General features: G+C 40.1%; 1 protein-coding gene across 1 annotated transcript in view; it reads right to left on the bottom strand.

Moving 5' to 3' along the window:
• The window catches only part of ATP11B (ATPase phospholipid transporting 11B (putative)), a 139325-nt gene extending 121538 nt beyond the window's left edge, over window positions 1-17787 (bottom strand). The window contains exon 1 of the mRNA XM_036756529.1: window positions 17518-17787. Within this exon, the coding sequence (XP_036612424.1) occupies window positions 17518-17544 (27 nt within the window). The 5' untranslated portion in view covers window positions 17545-17787. The remainder of the gene's footprint in view (window positions 1-17517) is intronic.
• Window positions 17788-22436: the final 4649 nt, after the last annotated feature.

Here is a 22436-nt window from a genome sequence, read left to right as displayed (position 1 = left end):
AGTTATCAGTTTGGTTTTTAAAAGGTCAATCAAAGAACATTTCTCCTAACAATTTTTAATTATGAGACATTTAAAAAGGAAAAAGAAAAGCTTGTAGATTTCAGGTATAGTGGAATCTACCTGGTAAAAGGAGAGCCAGCAAGAATCTTCCTAGTAATTTCTTTTACTGTTCTTTGACATGGCTAATGCTATCCCAAAACATCTATAGTGGTTTTCCAGATTAATGGTGAGAGGGAGCCACCTCCCAGACAATTACAGATTCATAGTAATCAATCTCACAGTTTTGGCTCCCATGAATTAAGAAAACGTTGCTGCTACTCACTCTGATGGAAGAAATCTGAAACCAGCACATATGGACTCCCAAAGTAATATTACTTTTGTGCTTTTTTCGTGGCTGTAACTCCCAAATATGTAATACAATTTCTAGGGAATTAAAATCACCAGAACAGAGATTCCTATAAATCAAGGATGGCCCTGGAAGGGGCCTATGTCAATCAAATTGACATTTGTTCCAACGGTTACTATGTACCAGGCAATGTGCCTGGTTGGAATTGAAAAGTTAAGCACTAAGGTACTTAACTAATAAAAAGGAAGCATTTTAGAAGACAACAATGAAATAAAGTGAATTGCTGCTTGTCTTATCCTGTCTGTAGATAGCTCAAATTTGACCAAATCCCAAGAGCATGATTCAGATGTGGGTAAGCCTGGGATTTTACATTTTTACATTTAAGGACCATGAGAAGACCAGGCACTAGGCAAGATCTAGGCCAATCCTTCAGTAATATTCTTTAGCTTTCATGTAACAGACATCTATGTGGGAACTGGATAAACAGAGATAAAACTGGCAAATCTTGTACCTGGTAAATTGGCGAGAAGATGGACAGATAAAAGAAAGTTTTCTGGCTTTTTCTGAGGCCCTGAAGCAACAGAAGCAACAAAAGCAGCAGAGCATGTTTTCTAGGTCGCTAAGCAGGTCCATGACAAATTACAGAAATATGAGTTTGGTTACAATTCTATGGATGGACTTTAGCTCTATAAGTCAAAAATTATTTGCCTTCCTATAATCCAGCAACTGACCATGCAAAATGTCACTGAAGATGCTTGGACTGGTAAAAGAACAAAAGTAACAAAAGAACGTAGTAGGTAAATATCCTATTTGAATTTGTGTTCTCTCCAAAGAAATAAAGTAGTGCTGTCTTACAGCTATAAACGTCAATAATGATGCACACCGATGAATTCTCATTATTAATTAATCTGTGTATTGGCAAGCCCAGAAAAAATCACATGTAGAGTCATCCAAGTTAAGATGGTGAAATACAAGTTTCTCCCTATACAATGACTTATTAAGCTTACACTTTAGCTATGAAACCACAACCAACATTATTGCCAAGTACGAATCAAACCAAAAGATAACAGACAAATCAGAAGATCAGATTTAAAAGAGCTTTAAAATTCTGTAAGTTATAGTAAAGTAAATGGGGTTCCTGGCTACAACCCATTTGTTACATTTGTAATGTTAACACCAAAGGTGGAAAATAATCATGCACTTTTATATGCTGAAAAACCCATTTCAGGAACCAGAGAAGCTTGTTTAAGAAAACTGCAACATGACTACACAAGAAAGACAGACCCATTAATACCCCATCTTTGCTATGGAAGTAAAATTCTGACAATTTATTTTTATTAATACTGAAAGCATTAAGGGATCATTTATCTCCCAAGGAAGGGAAGACACAAAAGGGGGATGGAAGAAGTCATAAATTATATTAATACTCCAAAAAAAATCGAGGAAATATAATTACTGTCAATCCATGGCTACTTTCCCATCTTTTTAACTCTTTATAAGAATAATCCTTGAAGAAAACATGAGAAAGAACACGAAGGCTTTCAAAACAAGTCTCTAAAGATGATCACGCAAACTTTTCTGAAAGGTATAATATACCCAAGAAAATCATTATCACTTTACAAACTGCAAAAACACATTTGACTCTGAGCAAAACACAGCCTAATAGCTCTTTTCCAACAACGAGTCACTCATACCTATGTTAAATGATAAAAGATTCCCTAACAAAAGCAGCTAAAGGGTACTGACAGGACTGATGACCAATCAATCAATTAACAACCAGACTTTTGAAGATTAAATTAAATAAGGCATAAAACAGGGATATAAGAGTTTTCCAAATCTGTTTAACACTGTGATGAAGAAATGTCTTACGCAAAATTTAAATGGAAGAAAGATTTTATATATGGCAAAGGAGGAAAAGGGATAAACATTTATATAGTGCTTATGGAGGAAATCCTCCAGATATTTCTGTGGATGATACTAAGCCACAAAACAACTCATGGCTTACTTTAATAAGATTCATGATTACTTAAGGGAAACCAGTCTAACAATCTATATATGAAAACTAAATGAATGAAAAATGCTTACGGCCCAGATTATAACATGTGTATGGCCACTGCATTGAGTTAGAATGACATTAAATATATTTAGGACATGCACTATAAATAGACAATGAGCTGAACCTAAAATTGAATAGGAGGAAGGGAGTAGGGTGGAATTTTATTTTGAGAAATAGCACTGTATTTTTAAGGATTCTAATCTGCTCCACAGTGGGAAGATGTACTTTTTCAAGACAAATACTCTCCCAGTGATGCAATATGTTTGCCAATCTTGGAATACTATAATCTCCAAGGAATTAAAATGGAAAACGAACTAAGTCCAGAGGCCTGAAGATGAATCATTCTACTTACTTTGTGTGAGAGAGGTGATGGACTTAAAACCCAAAATGAGATACATTTTTGCATACAGCCAATGATGGGAATTTGCTTTGCATGTTTGTCATGAAGGTTTTGTTTTCTCTTTTTTGTAGTTGTTCAATGGGTGTAGGAAGGGCAGTGAAAAGGAGACATAAAATTTAAAATAAATGATTTGGAGTGTCAACAGGTAATCACAGCTTCATGAAACTTACATGAAAACTAAGTTTATCAGAAGAGAAATGAACATGCATATGGAACCCAAAGAATTCACAATCCATACAGAAAGAAGTCTGCATATTTATGACAGTACAACAAAAGGAGGAGAAAACACAAATCTCTACCTAAAGGGGTGTGGTATGGGAGGGGGAAAGGTGCAGTAAAGGTAAGAAAAGGACAAAACCCCTCCCTAAGGGAAAGAGTAAGGTCATGGCAAATGCCACATTCTTTTCCCTAGAGAGCTGCTAGACCATGAAGATAGGAGGGTCTGTTTATCTACAAAGGTCCCAGCTGCATAAGCAGTTTCCCAGCCTAGTGCAGACTGACTGGCACCTGTCTTGACTCCCAAAGACACAGGCAGTCCAGTTTGGGGTGCAAACATCAAATTATATCAGCTCAAGGGGAGCTTTGTCCTCAACACAAGGGCCTCCTGCACACTCTGGGTCTAGTGTGTCTGGAAAATAAAGCAACTCAAAAAGACAAATTCAGGGGAGCCCTTAACAATCCTTAACAGGAGGAGGGGACGCTGCAAGTGACACAAAGGGCAATGGCACATGGGTAGGGGCAGGGAAATGGCAGGAATGAATTAAAGAAAAACATTTATTAAGTATGTACTATGTACCAAGCACTGTACTGTGTGCTGGAGATACAAACACAAAAAGAGAAGCAATACTTGCTTAAATTCTGATGAGGAAAGAAAACACAGATGGGGTGTTGATGTGTGAAGGGAGTTTTGGTCTGGGAAGTCATAGGGATGGTAAGCTGATATATATGATAGACAAATGTAGAAACAATGGCAATACTGATGTGCTCATTACACCCAGAGTAAGGGGTGAAGGGACCACACAGCACAGCAGGGAGATGGCAAGGTAGCTGGGGTGCACAGCTGGAAAGGATGTGAAGGTGAATGAGGTATACGGTCTTCTACACTGAATTTCTGTACTCCCCCAGTCCAATGAGTAGGTTAAGCCATTACTCTTTGGAATCCATACCCTGAAGCCCGGAAGCTTTGCTTGGTGACCTAGTGAAAACTAGCCCACTTAACCTACTATATGCACCTGACTATACCTCATTCACATTCACATTCTTTCCAGTTGTGTACCCAGGTTACCTTGCCATCTGCCTGCTGTCTGGTGTGTGCATGGCTTGGGTTCTGGGGCCAGTTAGATATAGTGACATAAGAAATTCCAAGAATAAAATGTATATCTAAAAAAGAGGTGGAATAGTCATGTGGTATGTGACATAAGGGAAACCTGGTGGACAGTTTAAATGCTCTATTCATACCCTCAAAGCATAGAGACCTAGAGAAAGGTCTCCAGTATGCTGAACAGATCCTCTGTGGAGGAAATATAATGGATATAATGAAAATAACTGAAATTCATATCTCACTCCTGTGAAGAAAATGATTTAGAGAATGTAGACTAGACAATACTACAATTGGATGGTATATCTATTTAAAAGGAACATGAAGTTTTATTTGCCCTGCTGAATAATTAGGTGACTATATCAATACATCATTGAAAAATTTCTCTGAGATGACATACTATGAAATATGGCTGTGTGAAAGGTTATTTGGAAAATTTTTCAGTGAATAGCTCAGTCAGCAATAAAAACAAAATGAGGCCTGGTATGAAACCTAGCAAGTTTTAAATAAACAGCAGAGAAAATATAAGAAGATAGCAATCGGTAAAAGAAATCCATAAAACAGACAATTTTCTACATTTTTAACATTTTAACATTTAACATAGTATTTCCCTGTATAAAATCACTAATAAAATGATGGAGTTGGAACTATGCCCCACAAGTCACTCAACCGTGCATATTTCTTTGACCCAGAAATAGTACACGAGGCCAATACCTCAAAGAAATAAAAAGGAGAGGAAAAGGACCCATATACACAAAAATACTTATATCAGCTCTTTTTTGTTATAGCAGAGTACTGGAAATTAAGAGCAGTATCTATCAACATGGCAGTGGCTGAACAAATTGTGACACACTTAACTCTTGATGCAATGCAGTGACCAACCACAATCCTAGAGATGGATTCAAGGTGCAGAATGGAGATATATTTTCACACATACCAATGTGGAAATTTGTTACAAGGGCTTTATTTACTTTTCAGTGAGGAGAGAGGTGAAGGAGGAGGGACCTAGTGAAATGTTGATCAAAAAAAAAGAAGGTCACTGAAGCATTAAAAACAAACCAAAAAAAAATCATAAAGATAAGAACAAAAGGAAGTCCAAAAAGAAATACAGAAAAGCAGGATAGCTTTGAAAGCTATGTATTCAATACAGGAAAGGAAAATCAAGGTATATGTATTACATTCACAGAGGGCACGCAATCCTCTTTTCTATTCTATTTTGTATGTGGAAATGATCATTTTGTTTGGTGTTTACTTTTAGGAAAAAAAAAAATTTAAACGAAGCTTGCCCAGTGAAATAACAGCATTTTTTAAACATCTTTATATCTGACAATTTAAATATGGAAAATGAAATCAACTACTACTAGCAACTACCAACTTTAAGAGCAACATTGGGAAGGAACATAGTTCTCTTGTACAATTAGAGGATAAACCAACAGTATTTATATGCCAGTTTAACTCTCATCTTCAGTGACCTGAAACAGAGGGACTACCTATTCCTACTATCCCAGCAGGCAGGTAAAGTAAGTTTCTGAAACAAGTGCCAAGATAACAATAGAATATAGGGGAAAGACATGTTCCTGGCATTTCAAGTTTTTTTTTTTTAAATGGGAAAATGCAGTCAGAATGATCTTTATATGTAATAGGTTCTATAATCCTACTAGCATAGGGCCAAGTACATTAAATTAAATAGGTTCTTGTAAGCTACACTAGGCACTTAACCTGTAAAACAGTTTCTACAAGAAATTCCAAATAATGTTACAGTTAGAAGGGGCATTAGAGTCCACCTTGTCCAAAACTCTTATTTTTATAAATGAGGAAACTTAAGACCAGAGAGCTTAAGTGACTTGCCCAAAGTTACACAGAGAATAAGTGGCAGAACTGGAATTCAAATCTAGTTCTCTTGAACTTTAAGAACATAACCTTGTGGTAAACTGAGAGTTGCCTATCTAAAATGAAAGGCTAACTTGTTCATATAGTTACTTCTGCAATGCAGAACAAATAACTAGGTGGCAAAGAAGTCACAACCCACAGTTTCCAAAGGCGGTAAGTAAAAACTGCAGTTCATTTTTGGAGCTAGGAAGGGCTTCCCAAGAGTAACAACCACTGGTGGCTGGACTGACCACCAATGCAGTCCAACCACTTCCTGTCCTAGAGAAAGGAATGAAGACTTTGTTGAAGTGAAGTTACTAGATGATGGTCACCTAGTAGCAAAGAACTATGGGGGGTCTTGGGCCCGAAAGAGAAGGAGCATTCAAGAGACACTGTTAAGGCAAAGACTCAGTGAATTTACCACCTGGCAATAAAAGCCAAAGTACAAAATGGTCAAAAGGTGATCAAATGGTAACTTTCAGAAACCTCACAGTTTCGAGATTAACAGGTGATATGCTCCAGGAGGGGAGGGGAGAGAAGAAGAAAGGAGGGAGGGAAGGAGGAAGGAAGAGAAAAGAAAGTAAGAATGGAAGAAAGAAAAGAAAGCATAGCAAATTTCTGGAGCTGGCATATTGGGCAAGCAAAATATAACTGGAAGTATAGTTTGCTATACCTAAGCTTTAGGGTTCAATTTTAGCCAGGGACATGAAAACAGCACACTACACAGAAATTATAAGATAAATACACACACACACACACACACACACACATATTCATAAAAAGAGTTGGGGGTCACTGGGCCTCCAAATACTATGTTCACTCAACAGTTAGAGAAAGCAAAGTGGCTCTTGCTGTAACATCCATGAAGCTAAAACTTCCTGGATCTTTGGCCCAACAATAAATGTTAAAGATCTTTTTTTTAATGATGTGCACAAAACATATGCTGCTCTAAAGATACTGAACTATTCATTCCTCCATTCACTCCCTTCTATTGTAAGGCATTGATTTCATTCACAACATCCCCATATGATTTCTTCCCTCTTAAGTTTCCAGGTAAAGAAGCAGCAATCAACAAGAGCAGAACTTCCACTCTGCTCAGAATCTGAGATAAAAGCATGAGCTCACAATATGGGTTTTGAAGAAGAGTAATCCTGTAATCCCTACCATTTAATTAGCTTCACATAATAACAGACTGTTTATAAAGCCTATCTTGTTTTCATTCCTTTTGAAAAACAGCAATGATGAAATGGATGAGAGCAATGGATATTCATTAGTTATCTTATTTTGTCTTTATTCTAAAGTATTCTTTTGACTTGTATATAAAGATTCCACTTAACAGATCTTAAAATTACAGAAGGGGAAGAGCCCTCACAGGCCACTCAATTTGTAACTGAACTAAAATCCCCTTGATACCACTACCACCAAATGAGGGGGGGCCTACTACTTCTTGAAGTCAGACAGCTTTAATGATTAATTTTTTTATGCAAAAGACAAAATTTGCCCTTTTGCAACTTCTACTCTTTACTCCTGATTCTGTTCCTTAAGGTCAAACACAACATTAAATTCTCTCTTCCATGTACGAGCTCTTCCAAACGCTTATGGACAGCTTTTATGTGACACTAAGACTAAGAAGGACTGTTCTCTAAGCTAAATATCTTTCAATCAATCCTCCTCTGGCATGAACTCCAGACCTTTCAACATGCTGGCTGTTCTCTTCTAGACCCTCTCTGAGTTAACAATGCTCTTAAATAATTTCTTACAGAATTTCCTTTCATAAAATCTAAACCAGGATCTAAGTTTTGAATGACAACTATTCAGGTAAACCAAAACAAGAATTTAAGCCAACTATCAAATATTTAAAGAATAACTAATATCAATACTACATGAATTATTCTCAAAAATAGAGAAAAAGGGACTTTTCCAAACTCCTTTTACTAGAAATATAATTCTAATACCTTGATCAGAGAAAGATACAGCAAAAAAGGAGAACTATAGAACAATATCATTAAAAGAATAGCATTTCAAAAATTTCAAATAAAATCCTGTCAGATTAAAGCAATTTATCCAAGAAATCATGACAATACAGTAAAAATAGCAATGCTACCAAAATTGGATTTAATGCTATAGTATACCAATTAAACTATAAAAGGGATATTTTACAAAGTTAGATAAAACAATAATAAAATTTATTTGAAGAAACAAAAGATCAAGAATATCAAGGGATATGTGGGAAAAAGGTAGAAATGAAAGAGGAACTATATTATAAAAGCAGCAATAATCAAAACTTCTTGGCACTAGTTTAAAAAATAGAAAAGATGACAATCTAGACAAGAGAAAATCAGCAATAATGGAACTCAATACCCCAGTGTTTGATAAATTCAAAAATATAATTTAGTAAAGAACTGCCTATTTACTAAGAATTCCTGGCAAAACTGGAAAACAATTTGGAAGAAATCAGGCTTAGACTGATATTTCACACCATATTCTACAATAAATTCAAAATGAGCATGTAACCTTAATATTAAATATATAATATTTTGAAAAGAAACAGATCATATAACTTTCACAGATATTAGTAGTGGAATAATTTTTAACTAAATGAAGGAATGAGGTAATTAAAAAGGATAAAATAAATTTGATTACATAAAATTGAAATGCTTTTGCACAAACAAAATTAATGTATCTAAGATAAAAAGAGAAGTGGTTGACTGGAAAAAAAATCTTTGTATTAATTATCTCTGTTAAGTTTGGTATTTAAGATACATAGACAAATGAGAGACATACAAAAGATCAAAAATCATTCTCCAACAGACAAGAAGTGAAAGAATACAAACAAACCTTTCTCAAAAAAAAGTTTGCGCGTAACAACCATAAGAGAATGCTCCAAGTCACTAATAAGAAAAATGCAAATCAAAACAACCCTAAGGTTTCTTTCACCTCATATTCAGCAAATGAAGAAATATGATAAATGACATAGTCAATTTTGGAGGAGTTGTAGAAAGACAGTCAGGTGGGGAGGGGGGGCGGAGAGGAGAGGGAGCACTGACAGTACCCAGCACCGGGCATGATATTGACGGAGTGCAACTGATGGGAAAGGTAGAGCTGGCTGACCTCCTGAGCCCTCTTTGAGGAAAGCTTAGGGGAAGAGTGTTTTGTTCCAGCCCCCAGCCCTCCAATCAGGGGCTCCTAGGAAACTGAAGGCACTACAGAAGTGTGACTACCAAAGCTGAAGCAATCTCAGTCATAATGAGTTTCCAGAGAATGAACTTACAGGGAAAGGGTGGGGGAGGGGGAGAGAATGATGGCAGAGTCCAAACCAAGCACTAGAGCTGATGGGAAATATCTAACAGGATAGCTGACTATAAGGAAGCATGGAGATACATTAAGTATATAAACTGATGCAACATGAATGAAGAAGAGCCAGGAAAACAATATATACTACTATTTCACAATGTAAACGGAAAGAATGATCACCAAGAACAAGAAAAAATTAGTGATGCAAAATTATTAAAAAAAAAAAAAACAAAAACAAGTTTGACTCCAAAGAAGAGATCTGAGAAGACACTGCTTCCCACTTCTGTGTCCTCAGGTATGAACACTGCACATAAAATCAGACGGGGGCGGGGGGTATATATCATTTGGTTTTGCTGAATTTTTCTTCTCTTCCTCTTTATCTTTTTTTTTTTAATTCTTTGTTATATGGGATGGTTCTCTAGGAGAGAGAAGGAGGGATATTAAGGAAATCTAGCCAATGTAAAAACAGCACATTAACAAAAATTTATTTTTAGAAAAGAATGTAATCCAAAGTTCAATGTTATATAGTATAATTAAAACATCTGAAGATAATTCAGCAACTAAAAGCACATGGAAACAATAGAAAATTAAACTTATCTCCTCTTATATTAACATCAAAAAATTCATCATTTTGGTTTCCTCCCAGATATGTACCAGTCAAATAATTTCCTCTAGACTGCTTTCTGGCCCAAAGACATAATAGAGACTAAATGCATACCTCATTTATTTCACTGGGGGGAAACTGGGCTAGCTGTGATTACACATATGAAAGTATCTAACCTAATATCTTGCTTTAAAGGTAAACCTCTTGAAGTAATTCCTCATAAAAGTGATCATTCAAAAACAAGCATTCTTGGGAATTTTAGGACAACAAACTAAACTAGAATTCAAGGGAGCTATTGAGAATTCACTCAAAATGAAACAAACCATAAAGCATGAATCTTGATGTCTGAAAGTCTAGAGGAAAATAAGAGGGGAGGGCGTAAAACTCGATTCAGATAGGAATATTTTCCTGATGTGAGTTTTCACATGTGGAAAGGGCAAGTCCTAAGCAAAGAATTAACCAAAGCAATTAGATAACTGTGGAACCTGCCTGAAATAGGTGACAGGCATAGGAAATAAATCATAGGGCTATCTGTCTATTACCTAACTTAACTAAAATCCAAAGACATGCCTGCTCTCATAGAAAAGTCTAAGGAGGGGGAAGACAACATGCCAACAGCTATGTACAAACAAGATCTACATAGGATTAATTGGAAAGAATCTCAAAAAGAAAGACACTAAGATTAAGAAGGACTGGGAAAGCCTTCTTGCAGAAAGGGAGGCTTCTGATGACACTTGAAGGAAGCCAGAGAAGTCAGGAGATGGAGGAGGGAAAGAATTCTAGGTACAGCCAACAGCCAGTGACAATGCCAGAGATAATAGTCTTGCTCCAGGAACAGCAAAGAAAGAGGTCAGTGTCACTGGATCACAGAGTATATGGAAGGGTTAGTAAAGTTTAGGAAGATTAGAAATGCAAGAAAATACCAGAGGATTTTATGTTTAATCCTAGAGGTAAGAGAAAGCCACTGGAGTTTCTCCAATGGAGGATGGAGAGGGTGGCACAGTCAGACTCAAGGTTTAAGATCAATTTGACAGCTGTGTGAAGGATAAACTGGAGTTGGGAAAGCACTAAGGTAGGAAGACCAACCAACAAGCTATTGTAGTTGTCTAGTTGTGAGGTCTTGAGGGCCTATACCAGAGCCTTGGCATGGCCACAGGCTGTCCTATACCTCTTGGGAGCTAGCAGGGTTACAGGTCCATGTGATAAGCAATTGTAGAAATAAGCAGGTCAGGCCAAAAGTCTCTAGCACCAATTTTCCAAATCTGCTTATGCCAAAGGCCATCTATCCATATATTGGTATGAAACCCTAGAAAAATACTTAACAGTAACAGGATTGGTAGTGCTAACACTTAGGAAACATCTAACTTGATAAATTCTACTTACTGCTGCTAGGAATTTTAAGAGTCCTGTTAAAAAGATCCAGTCTAAAAAAGAATTCCTAAATTCACACCAAAAAAAATATATAACACAGCCACATTCAAACAAGACGGTCTGAAGTAAAGAAACTGAAGAAACCCCTGTCACACCGACTTTGGTCCATGTCACTTTCTCCAAACAGAAACAGAGCGTGACAGACTGGAGACACAGCCCCAAGGAACGAAGGTCTCAGGTCTTCCACTCTCAAAGAAGGAGGCCTGCGTTTCATCTTCTAAAGCAGCAAAAACTGAAAAGAAAGCTAGGATTCTTTCCTAGGCACTCATATTTGCCTAATTTATATTACTAACAATGTGAAAATATATTTTTACAATATAAATTGAAGAAAAATTGAATAAAATGTCTCAAAAGTAGCATCTCTACCTGCCTATATATATGTATGTATGTATGCATATATATTTCAATATAATTGGTTCCCTTTTTAATCTTACGTATTTTATTTTATGCATTTAAGAACATTATTCTAAGAAGGAGTCCATAGGTTTCACTAGACTGCCAAAAGAGTTCATGCCACATACACACAAAAGCTGAAAATCTCTGTTCTAGAAACTTGGCAGTTGTTTGGTTGCTGTCCTTCGTTCTTGAAGAGGACCAAAATGACATCACTATGCTTGAGTCAAGATTCAACGTATCCAACTGTGGATGATCAGGCCAATATGAGCTTGGATGCTCTACCACAGGTCGGGCACAAATAGTCCATGTGAACATTTGGGGTGGATGCTCCAAACGTTTCCTTTGAGCTGTTTCAATTCTGCTTTGCTCATAAAGCACAGAACCTGCTCTGATGTGGGAAGGCCATGCTGAGAGGTCTTGTGCCAATGTCTCCCACTTGGCAGTAAAAGAATACTGGAAGACTACTTCTACCTATGGGGAATTATCTTTTCCATAGCAAAACTTGTAGCCTCTAGGAGGAACAATGAAAAGTCCTTGCTCAATCTGCTGTATTCACTTAAACTTTTAATGCATTACTTCCCCCAGAATGGCCCAACCACAAACTCAGTCACTAAACCCATTCCAAGATGTACCCCCTCATTTACCGCTTATGTTCTCAATCCAGTGTAGAAGATAATAAAAATGCATTACCTGGGGAAGAGTCTGAGGATGACACTACTTTTACATCAACGACGCTACAACGAACACATTCTAACTCCTTCTGTACCATTTCTGTGAAGGAAAAATGTCAACTTTGTGTTTTTCACACTTTATCACTTCACTCTAGCCTCCCTTCTCCATTTTTCTATTTCACAGCCTCACCAACAAACTAGTCCCTACCTCCCCCCACTTCCAGTACCTCACCGCCCTTTCTTCAGTCTCCACCTGGGGAGGGATGAACCATATTAATTTAGTCACTGTGTCTAGATGACAGGATGTGACCCCAGACTCCTTGAGGACAGGCTGTCTTTGCTTTTTGCATTTGTATCCTCATCACCAGGGGCAGCTAGGTGGCAAAGTGGACAGAGCACTGGGCCTGGAGTCAGGACGTCCTAAGTTCAAATGGGTCCTTAGATACTTACTAGCTGAGTGACCCTGGGCAAGTCACTTAACCCTGTTTGCCTCGGTTCCTTACCTATAAAATGAGCTGGAAAAGAAAATGGCAAACCAGTCAAGTATTTCTGCCGAGAAAATCCTAAATGAGGTAATGAAGAATTGGACAGGACTGAAAAACAACTGAACAACCAGAAAAACACATTCAGAGGACCTGAAAACTTTCAAAAATTAAACTATTCATGTTAGTGAATGAAAGCCTAAGGTAGTGTTTAGCCACACTAAATTGTTAACCACTCAGCACTCAGTTACCTAATATCCACATACAGAAAAATCACAGATACATAAATGGATTACAGACTGCCAGTCACTGAAAACCATTTGAAATAGTTAACAAAAATATTGCTTCATTTTCTACTTAACAAACCTCCAAAGCAGCCTTAAGAAGACAGCATGGACACACACAGACACACACAATCTGTGCAGATCTGCACTGAGACTTTTAGGACACTGTGTGCACATGTGTGTCCCTATGTGTGTTTATGTATATATACACACATACACACATATGTAGTTAACTTAATTTTCCTCTAATCCCTCCAAAATAATTCAACGATTCACCTAAGATAGAAAAACTGAGAATGGCTCCACAGAAGCTTTAACAACCAGAAAAGACATCAACTATCACTTTAGAATAATCTCACTAAAAAGAGTTTTGTGCAACTGAACTAATTAATCGATTAACCAAATTAAATAAAACATAAGACCAGATCAAAGTCAAACTACTTGGTTTACACATTGTCGACCACTAGAATGTAAACACCTTAATGACAGAAACTTTTTTTTTTGTCCCTTTATATTCAAGTTCCTATTACAGAGTAAGCACTTAATAAATTTTTATTGACTTGATTTATTATACTAAATCAAGAGTTAAAGCTTAATACTACAATATTATAATGGCATCAGAAACCTGGTAGCTTAGTAAACAGGAATATTCTAAATTTCTACTATACCTGAATCCATAACCAGTTAAAAATAAAACATAAACTTTAGACCATAAAGTTTTAGTTTTAATGACATCAGAATGTCTTTAATACACAGACAGAAACCGTGTATTAAAAGTACTGTAGTATGGAAAGTGTGCTGGATTTTGAGTCAAAGGATGTGGATTCAAATCCTCTGCTACTTCTATGTAACCTTAGACACGTGACATAACCCCTTTATGCCTGAGTTTCCTTATCTATAATATAAGGGACCTTTAGATGGCCTCTAAAATCCCTTCCAGCTTTAAATTATGATTCTACGTCTTATCCGAATTTTGTATTGTCCCTAAGAACTATCACACAAATAGTAATCCATATTAGTTTAACTGAATTTTTTTTTAAAAATCAGAATGTTTGCTGTGAAATATGATAATCCAAAGATGCATTTTAAAAACTAGAGAATTTTACGTTTGAAAATTCTTTACAAAAGGGAAAAGAGATAAATATCAAAATTTCACTTTACTGTTACATTTCCAGAAGAATCTTGGTTTCTGTAATAACTGTTTTTATACTGCCCTTCAAATTAGAAAATTAAAATGCTAAATAGTAGATTATTTTATTTCTCTTCTCCTTCAAAATTATATCAACAGACATCACTATGCAGACTGGGTTAGGCTTCTTCAACCAGAAAAAGGTGCATTCTCAACGTTACAGTTAACATTTTTTTAAAGCCATGTATGTGGCAGTAAGTTGCAATCATCTGGAATGGTTTTCTCCCTGAATTAAGTTTTTAGCATATAGAGTTTTAAGTCACAGTCTTCTAAAGGTTTGAGGTTTTTTGCCCCCTCTTCCACAATGATTGAAAACTGAATACAATAAAACATTTTTAAGTGCCTACTATGTGCAAGGCACATAGGATACAGACAAAAGTGAAATAGTCACTGCCTTTGAGGGGCTTATGTTCTACTATGGCAATACAACAGAACTATATACAGATAAGACGAATACAGAATGAACTGAGGAAAAATAAAACACTAACAACTGGGGGAATAAGTGAATGCTTCTTTGAAGGAAGATTTGGCACCCGAACTTTGAAAGATGACTAGAATTCTGAATGGCAGAGAAAAGTGGGAATGTATTTCAAATGTGTGACAAGAACAGAAAGTTCATTTTAAAAAAAGGAAGAAACAACATAAAATAAGGGTGGTAGTCTGTGAAACCCCTTAAATGTCAAGTTAAGCATTTATATGTTGCCTCCAAGGAAACAAAGGTAGCAACTGAAAAGTTTTGAGCAAGAGAGTTACAGGGTCACATTGGTACTAATAGGGAGATTGCTTTGGCAATTTCCAGAAGAATGAATTGGAAAAGAGAAAGACTAAAAATAGAGGGGCTCATTAGAAAGCTATTCCACTGGTCTAGGTAGGAGGTGAGGAGGGTTTAAACTAGGGTGGTGACTATAAGAGTGGGAAGAAGGGGACAGATGTAAGCAATATTGTGGACAATATTTGGTTTCTGAATCGATACAAGTGCTAAGGGTCAGGGAAGAATCAAAGATGACTCCAAAATGTTAGATCTAGGAGACCAAAAGGATAGTAGAAACAGGGAAGTTAGAAGAAGGGGTGGGATTAGGGGGAAATATGGATGGATGAAACACAGGGTAGGTTGTGTCTGCACAAGTACTGGTTTGGGAGCGAATGAGAGGGATGAGTACTGTATGTCAAAAAGACCTAGGCATTTCAGTGGTCTAAAACTAAAAAAAAATATGAGTCTACAGTGTAACATGGAAATTAAAAAAAAAGGCTAATATGGCTTCTCAAGGTTATTAACAGCATCAAAATATAGAAATACAGCATCATCAGAGACTATCAACATTTATTAAACCAGGTACTGTGGGATGGGCTAGGGACACGAAAGAAGCAAAAGACAGACCCTGCCCTCAAGAAGTTTTTACAATTTAATGGTGGAGACAACATGCAAACAAATACGTACAAATGAGCTACAGACAGAATTAGTAGAAAGTAATTAACAGAGGGAAAGCACTGTAATTTAGAGTGGTTGGACAAGGCTTCCTGTAGAAGGTGGGATTTAAATGAGCCTTAAAGGAAGCCAGGAGGCCAGTAGCCAGAGCAGGGAGGTGGTGTTCAAGGCTAGAGGTGATAGTCCTGCTGTACTCTGAGCAGGTCATATCACAGCTCGGATACTGTCATTGGTAAGTAGAGACATTTCCTAGACACTCAAGGTCTTCAAGCATCCAAAGTCAAGACCACTTGGCCTTCACAAATTTCACCTCTGATACATATTAGCTGTGTGACCATTTTCAAGTTACTTAACCTCTAAACGTCCTCATGCAACTCCACAAACCGGTGAGTTACAGAGGATAAGATGATCAGCACTTTTGGGTGGTACAGAAGAGCGAGCACTGATTTTGGAACCTGTGTGAACGTGGGCAAGTCCCTTAAGGGTCTTGGGTCTCTGTATCCTCATTTTGAAAATGAAGTGGTTAGACCTGTGGTCTCCATAGTCCCTTCCGGTTCTTAAATCCACAATCCTGTAGGTTTCCAACCAGCATTTCCAATAGCAATGAAATCACCTGACTGGACCAAAATGATGAGGGGCAGTGACATGCACTATGGAGTCTGAGAGCCCTGAGTTAAAGTGACAGGTTTGGAGCTGAAGGCCTTCTGAGGTCACTGATTCTAAATCTCTCGCCCACTTACCCAAGGGTACAACTCAAAGAGCAGGGATCTTGCGTTCACAACCCTCTCTGAGTTCCATAATCTGGGCCAAGTCATTTAAACCTCCGAGCTTTCAAGTTTCCTCATCTGCACCTCACTGCGTGTGTGTGTGTAAGGTATATATGTAGGATATATATCTGGATATGTAGCTGCATATCAAATGCACCATTTTTTACACCTTTCTCCCCCTCCCAATGTAAACTCCTCGCGGGCAGGTCTCGGTGAGTCCACGCTTCAGCCCCCGTCTTAAGAGTCCCCAGTGGTCCTTTGCCTGGCACCCAGTAAACGCTACTACGCTCGTTGACTGACGGCTGGGAAGGCGGGGCCTCGGAGGAGACCCGAGGTCCGGTCCAGCTCTGCTCAGGCTCTACTCGTACCGCAGGGGCTAGCCCCCTATGGGGTCTGGCCGGAGCCGGCCTCTGCAGGCGGCTCCTGCGGACGCCAAGGCGGGCGTCCTGTCCGGAGTCTGCCCTGACGGCGGGATCCCCGGACAGGTGGCCCCCAAGGCCGGATAATGCTCCTCCTCCCCATCAGCCTCACCTGGGACACCTGGCTGCGGGCACCTTCCCCCTCCCCCCGGGCCCCCAGAAAGCCAAGCCACTACGTGGCACGGAAGGTGGGGGCTGCACGCTCCAGGAGGGCAGGGACCCTGGAGCAAAAGGAATGCACCCCCGAAGAGAAGGATGAGATGGCCAAGTCTTCGCAGCTTTCTGGTCTTTACACCTCCCGCGGCTGAGGCTAAACTAATGTTTGCTGATTGACTTTAAAACGCCCCGGAGGGGATGGCGCATTCGTTCTGAGGAGCTCGAACTGCGGAAGCGCTTCGCACAGTTTAAAGCGCTCTAGAGATGTCAGTAACTGATACTCGCTTCTCGCTCCCCTGGCCCGGCCCCTTCCGCAGCCGCAGCCCCAGCCCCGGACGCTGCCAGGCTGCGGCGGGGCCCGGGACCGTTCAGCACCCGTCCCCTCCCGCCGGCCCGGGGTGAAACCTACCAGCTGCTGCCGGACCCAGCGCCACATGCCGCGGCCGTGCCCGCCTCGCGCCCGCGGGCGATGGAGGGGACGCGGCGACGGGGACCCAGGCGAGGCCGAGGAGGGTCCGTGGGCCCAGACCGCCCGAGCAGGACCGAGCCGAGGACGAGGAAGACGAAGAGGCGGCGGCCGCCGACGCCGCAGCTGCCGCCTCAGCCGCAGGGCCGAGCTTCGCCGCGGCCGCCTCTACGCCCCGCGCCCGCGGCGCTCCAGGGCTCCAGCGGCCGCCCCGAGGTGCGGCAGGCGCGGCCCCGGCCCCGGCGCCGCCCCCGGCCCCGCCCCCTTCCTGGAGGCCGGCCCCGTGGCCGCTGCCCTCATTATGGAGCGACCGTTGCAAGGCGACGTAGGCGGAGGACCCGCCGCCGGAAGTGACGCGAGGACGCGCGGCGGGGATGCGGGTGAGGGGACCCTCCGGGAGAGCAGGAAGCATCCCAGCGCACCTGAAGCGCCCGCTGCGCATCTCCTCCTGCGCATTCTTCACTGCGCACCCCTCCCCCCGCCCCCAATGCGCACCCAGTCTACTGCGCGTCCCCCACCGCACACAGATCCCTGCTGCGCACCCCCGTCACCCACCGCGGCCAGAGGCTTGCGCTGGTGCTGATGGCTGGTCCGAAGCGGCACCAACCTCGGGGGCCATCTTGGCCAACATCCCCGCCTCTGTTTATATGAGGAAAATGAGGCCCAGGGCAGTCAGGTGACCAAGATCACAGAGGCAGAGCTGAAAGGAACGTCACAGGCCAGCTAGTCCAACTCCTCGTTTTTAGAAACGAGGAAACTGAGGCCGAGAGATGTTTAAGTGACTTACCCAAAGTCGCATGGGTCGCTCTGCGACAGGTAACATTTGAACCCGGGTTCTGTCTCCCAATCCCACAACCTACACTAGCTAGTGTAGAGAAGATTGAGTCTGGGATGCTAGAAAGTGTTGGATTTACTCGGTCTTTCCATTTGTTGGTTTATTTAATCGCAACCATCGCTTAGCGCAGTACCTGGCACATTGTAGGCGCTTAATAAATGTGGATTGGATTGGATCGAGCTGGTGGAATGAGGAGAGGCAGCCTGTTAGTATGGGAATATATGAAGAATCCGAGGAAATGGGATTTAAGAACCAGCTACGGCAGCTTACTCCTTGGATGACCTTGGATAAATCAGTTGACCCCTCTGGGACTCAGTGTCCTCATCTGTCAAATGAACATCCTTCCAGAATGGTCATCCAGCCTTCCTCGGTGGCACCAGAGAGGGAACCCACCCATGCCCCGTGGGAATGGATAGCTCCTACTTCCTTTTTGTTTTTTCCTTATTTTAGTACAGGATAGAAGACTCTGGTTCCATATAACTTTTTCTGCCTTTATTATGTACATCTGTTAAAAACAACAACAAAACCCCCAGGTTTGAGGTCCTATTTTGATCAGTGCAAAATTTCCCTCTCTCCTTAAATAAATAAAAATAAATAAAACTTGTGAACTTATTTGCCAGCAATGACCACACATCCATCAATTTGAAAGGTCTGAAATGTCCTTAGTTACATCAAGGAGTAAATTACCTTTTCAAATTCATTTTAAAATAGTACCCACTGTAAATTGTCTTGGTGTTTTATCTCCAACGCAGTCTTTTGTTCTATACAGCCCAAAAGGTTGTCAGTTTATCAAATAAACTTAGAACTGTGGGACACGGAGTGTGCCCTTCCCAGTGGCATTTAATTCTGTGCCCCAAACTTCAGGAGAAAGAGGGCGGTTGACTTTATATGCTATGATGGAATGTTACAAGAAATTGAACTCATGATGAATATATAAAGATCTTAGCCTAAAGCTCCTGAAAGTATCTGGAAGGACATAAGAACTCAGAACAATCCTGATGGTCCTAGTTATTTGCCTTCCAGGTGTTTTTCAAGAGCAGTGGCCCATACACCATATTACTGTAATCTAGTCAAAGGTCCCTGAGGTGTAAGTCACCTTGGGGAGATTTGCATCAGAGGGAACTAGCTGGAAAAAGAAAGGGGGAAAAATAATTGGTGCCAACTGATTGAGTCATCCACTCTTCCAACAAATCTCAATTGAGATTTACTGTGTATGTATCACTTGGAGAAGTATGAGCAAAGAAAGGCATGGTCACAGCCCTCTAGAAACCTTTGCCTGGGTTATAGAGGCCGGAGACACATATTAAAGAGCTAAGTAACAATGCAATGAATAAATGATGGTGAGGGAGGCAGAAGAAATTTTAGGAGTTCACCAAAGGGGAGATCCTGACTGGTGGCCCCAGAGTTCCAGGATCTCAGAGTTGGAAGGGCATTTGGTCCAGTACCTCAAAAGAAACCCACCCTACCTCACTCCTTGAAAGAGGACATCAACAAGTATTTATTAAGTACCTACTATGTACCAGGCACTGTACTAGGTCCTGGGGATATGAAGGAAAAAGTCAAACATCCTCTCAAGGAGTTTACTTCTTACATTGTTTGTTTTTGCAGTGTAGATGATTGCACCAACCTCTTCCGAGATGTTATTGCTCTCACTGAGGAGACTTTGGAGTGTTCCAGGGCAATCAGTACAATGGCATCTACAAGCAGGAGCACCTACTAATCTGGACAACCTTGTCAACAGGGAATTCTTTTTGAGTGAGAAGGATATAATTTGTGAAGACTTCACAGGGTAAGAATATAGGGGCTACTCTCTTCTCATGTTTCTGGAATGGGGAATGTCTGAGGGAGTAGGAGAGGCTTGGAATTTAACCTTGTAGTGACTTAGCTAACTTCTGGAAAGTCAGGGCCTGAAGTTGTAGGTGCCCCTCCCTTCCCGCTCTCTCGGTGCTAGCCCAAGAATTTTACCATATAGGGAGATAGTGGACTACCTGTGAGCTGTTTGTTCTCTGCTCCAGGAAGGTCCCTCATTCTTTCTCTTTTACCTTAGCCATATCATTGCCACATTAGTAGCCAAATAAGGAAAGTAGGTATGGATTGGCTCTGTATTTTCATGCCTATACGGTAAGCCCACCTCCCAGCCAATGGTGAGAAGGGATAGAGGTGGCCGGGAATCTTTGTATTAAGAGTATATCTATTGCTTCATTTCCTTTGTATTTTGCCTCCCTTCACTAGTTTCCTAGTGGAGGCGACGCCCAAATCTCTCAAGGTTTGTAAAATAAATTCACTTTGCTTCTCCTAAAGATGTCTCTTGCATTATTTGAATTTTCCGTCCAATACATTTTTCTTGTACCTAACAGAAGACCTCTTTAGTTCACTATCAAACATTTGAAATGGACATGTGTTGTTTGATGCCATATGTTCATGGATCACAGCTCATGACTCTAATAGAGATGGAAAGACCTCAGGGATCATTGAGTTCAACTCCTTCATTTTACAAATAAGTAAACCAAGACCCAGAAAGGTTAAAAGATTTGCTCAAACTGGCATAGATTTTGCAAACAAACAGCTTGTATGTATTGTCTTAGGAAGATTCTGAAGATCACCTGGCAAGATAAGGTACCAAACAATGGGCCTTTCCCAAGCTGAACTGTCAAACATTCTGCTGCAGAAAGCTCAGTTCTGATGGGCTGGCCACATTGTTCGAATGCCAAATGTTTACCTAAAAGACTATTTTGTTGAGAACTCATGTAGAGGTCAGAAGTGATAGAAGGACATTCTCAAGGTCTCTGTGAAGAACTCTGGAATGAATTTCATGACATGGGAGACACTCGCAAAGGACCACTCAATATGATGTGCCTGTATTAAAGAAGGCTCTGCGCTCTATGAGCAAAGTAGAATTGCAGTAGCTCAAAAGAAACACAAGATGTTCAGATTTAGACATCGCCATTCCAAATGTTCATATAGACTATTTATGCCTGACCTGTGGTAGAGACTTCTGAACTCATATTGGTCTGATCAGCCATAGTTGGACACACTGTACCTTGACTCCAACATAGTGATGTCATTTTAGTCCTCTGAGCAAGAAGGACATCAACCAATATTCATAGTCATTTATATTTATCCTGATATTTTATTTGTACTCTGCTGAACTAAAATTCCAATGAGATTATGATTGTAGAAAGACAGTGTGGTATAATGTCTAGTGTACTGGGCTTTGAGTCAATGAGGAAAATTAATGCTGGGTTGCCTTATTTAATACACATCTTTCTATGTGAATCTGTCCATTTCCTCAGACCCCAATTTTTGAAGGTGAGATTAATTTCTTAAGGCCTTAACTGAATAAAGTAATTACTCCCAGGCCCCAAGGCATCTACTTTGTTGTTGATTCCATAAATAGAAGCCAATTTGAGCTAAGACTCCCCTCCCCCAAGGGGATGGCCTTGCTTTTCCTGAGGACTCAGCCCACCTCCTCATTAAAATGTTCACCAATCAAGGTTGCCTTACCTTTTCCAGGGAAGGTCCAAATGATGTACTGTCAGGCCAGTCAGAAAGAATCATTTAGATGCAAAAGCTGCTGCTGGCCCTCCATCTGGATCTTTTGGCACAAATGGAGGCTGACCATAGACCCATTTATTGCCAGGCTGTATATCCTTGCTAATAAATGATACCTCGCTCACAGAGTTGCCTTAGTTTGGGCTTTGTTAAATGCCAGCTGGGACAGTCAGGAAAACCTGTGTTCAGATCCAGATCCTGGCAGTTAACACCTGTGTGATCCTGAGCAAATCACTTAACCCCTTTGAGTTTCAGATTTCTCATTTGTAAACTGAGGGGGTTGGACTAAATTGATTAGATGGTTCCTCATCCGGTTCCTCAACCTTAACTTTTTTGTATGTGATGGACCCCAGTGAAGCTTATAGATTCCTTATTGGAATAGTGTTTTTAAATTAATAAAGTAGCTAGGATTACAAAGAAAACCAATAATATTGAAACATTTGTCAAGAAACATATTTTTAAAGTTTTTCTAGGC

This window comes from Trichosurus vulpecula, chromosome 4, assembly GCF_011100635.1.
Source record: "Trichosurus vulpecula isolate mTriVul1 chromosome 4, mTriVul1.pri, whole genome shotgun sequence".
In the NCBI taxonomy this organism is placed as follows: domain Eukaryota; kingdom Metazoa; phylum Chordata; class Mammalia; order Diprotodontia; family Phalangeridae; genus Trichosurus; species Trichosurus vulpecula.
Note: the sequence above shows the minus strand (reverse complement) of the source record. Positions and strands in the feature narration are given on the sequence as shown.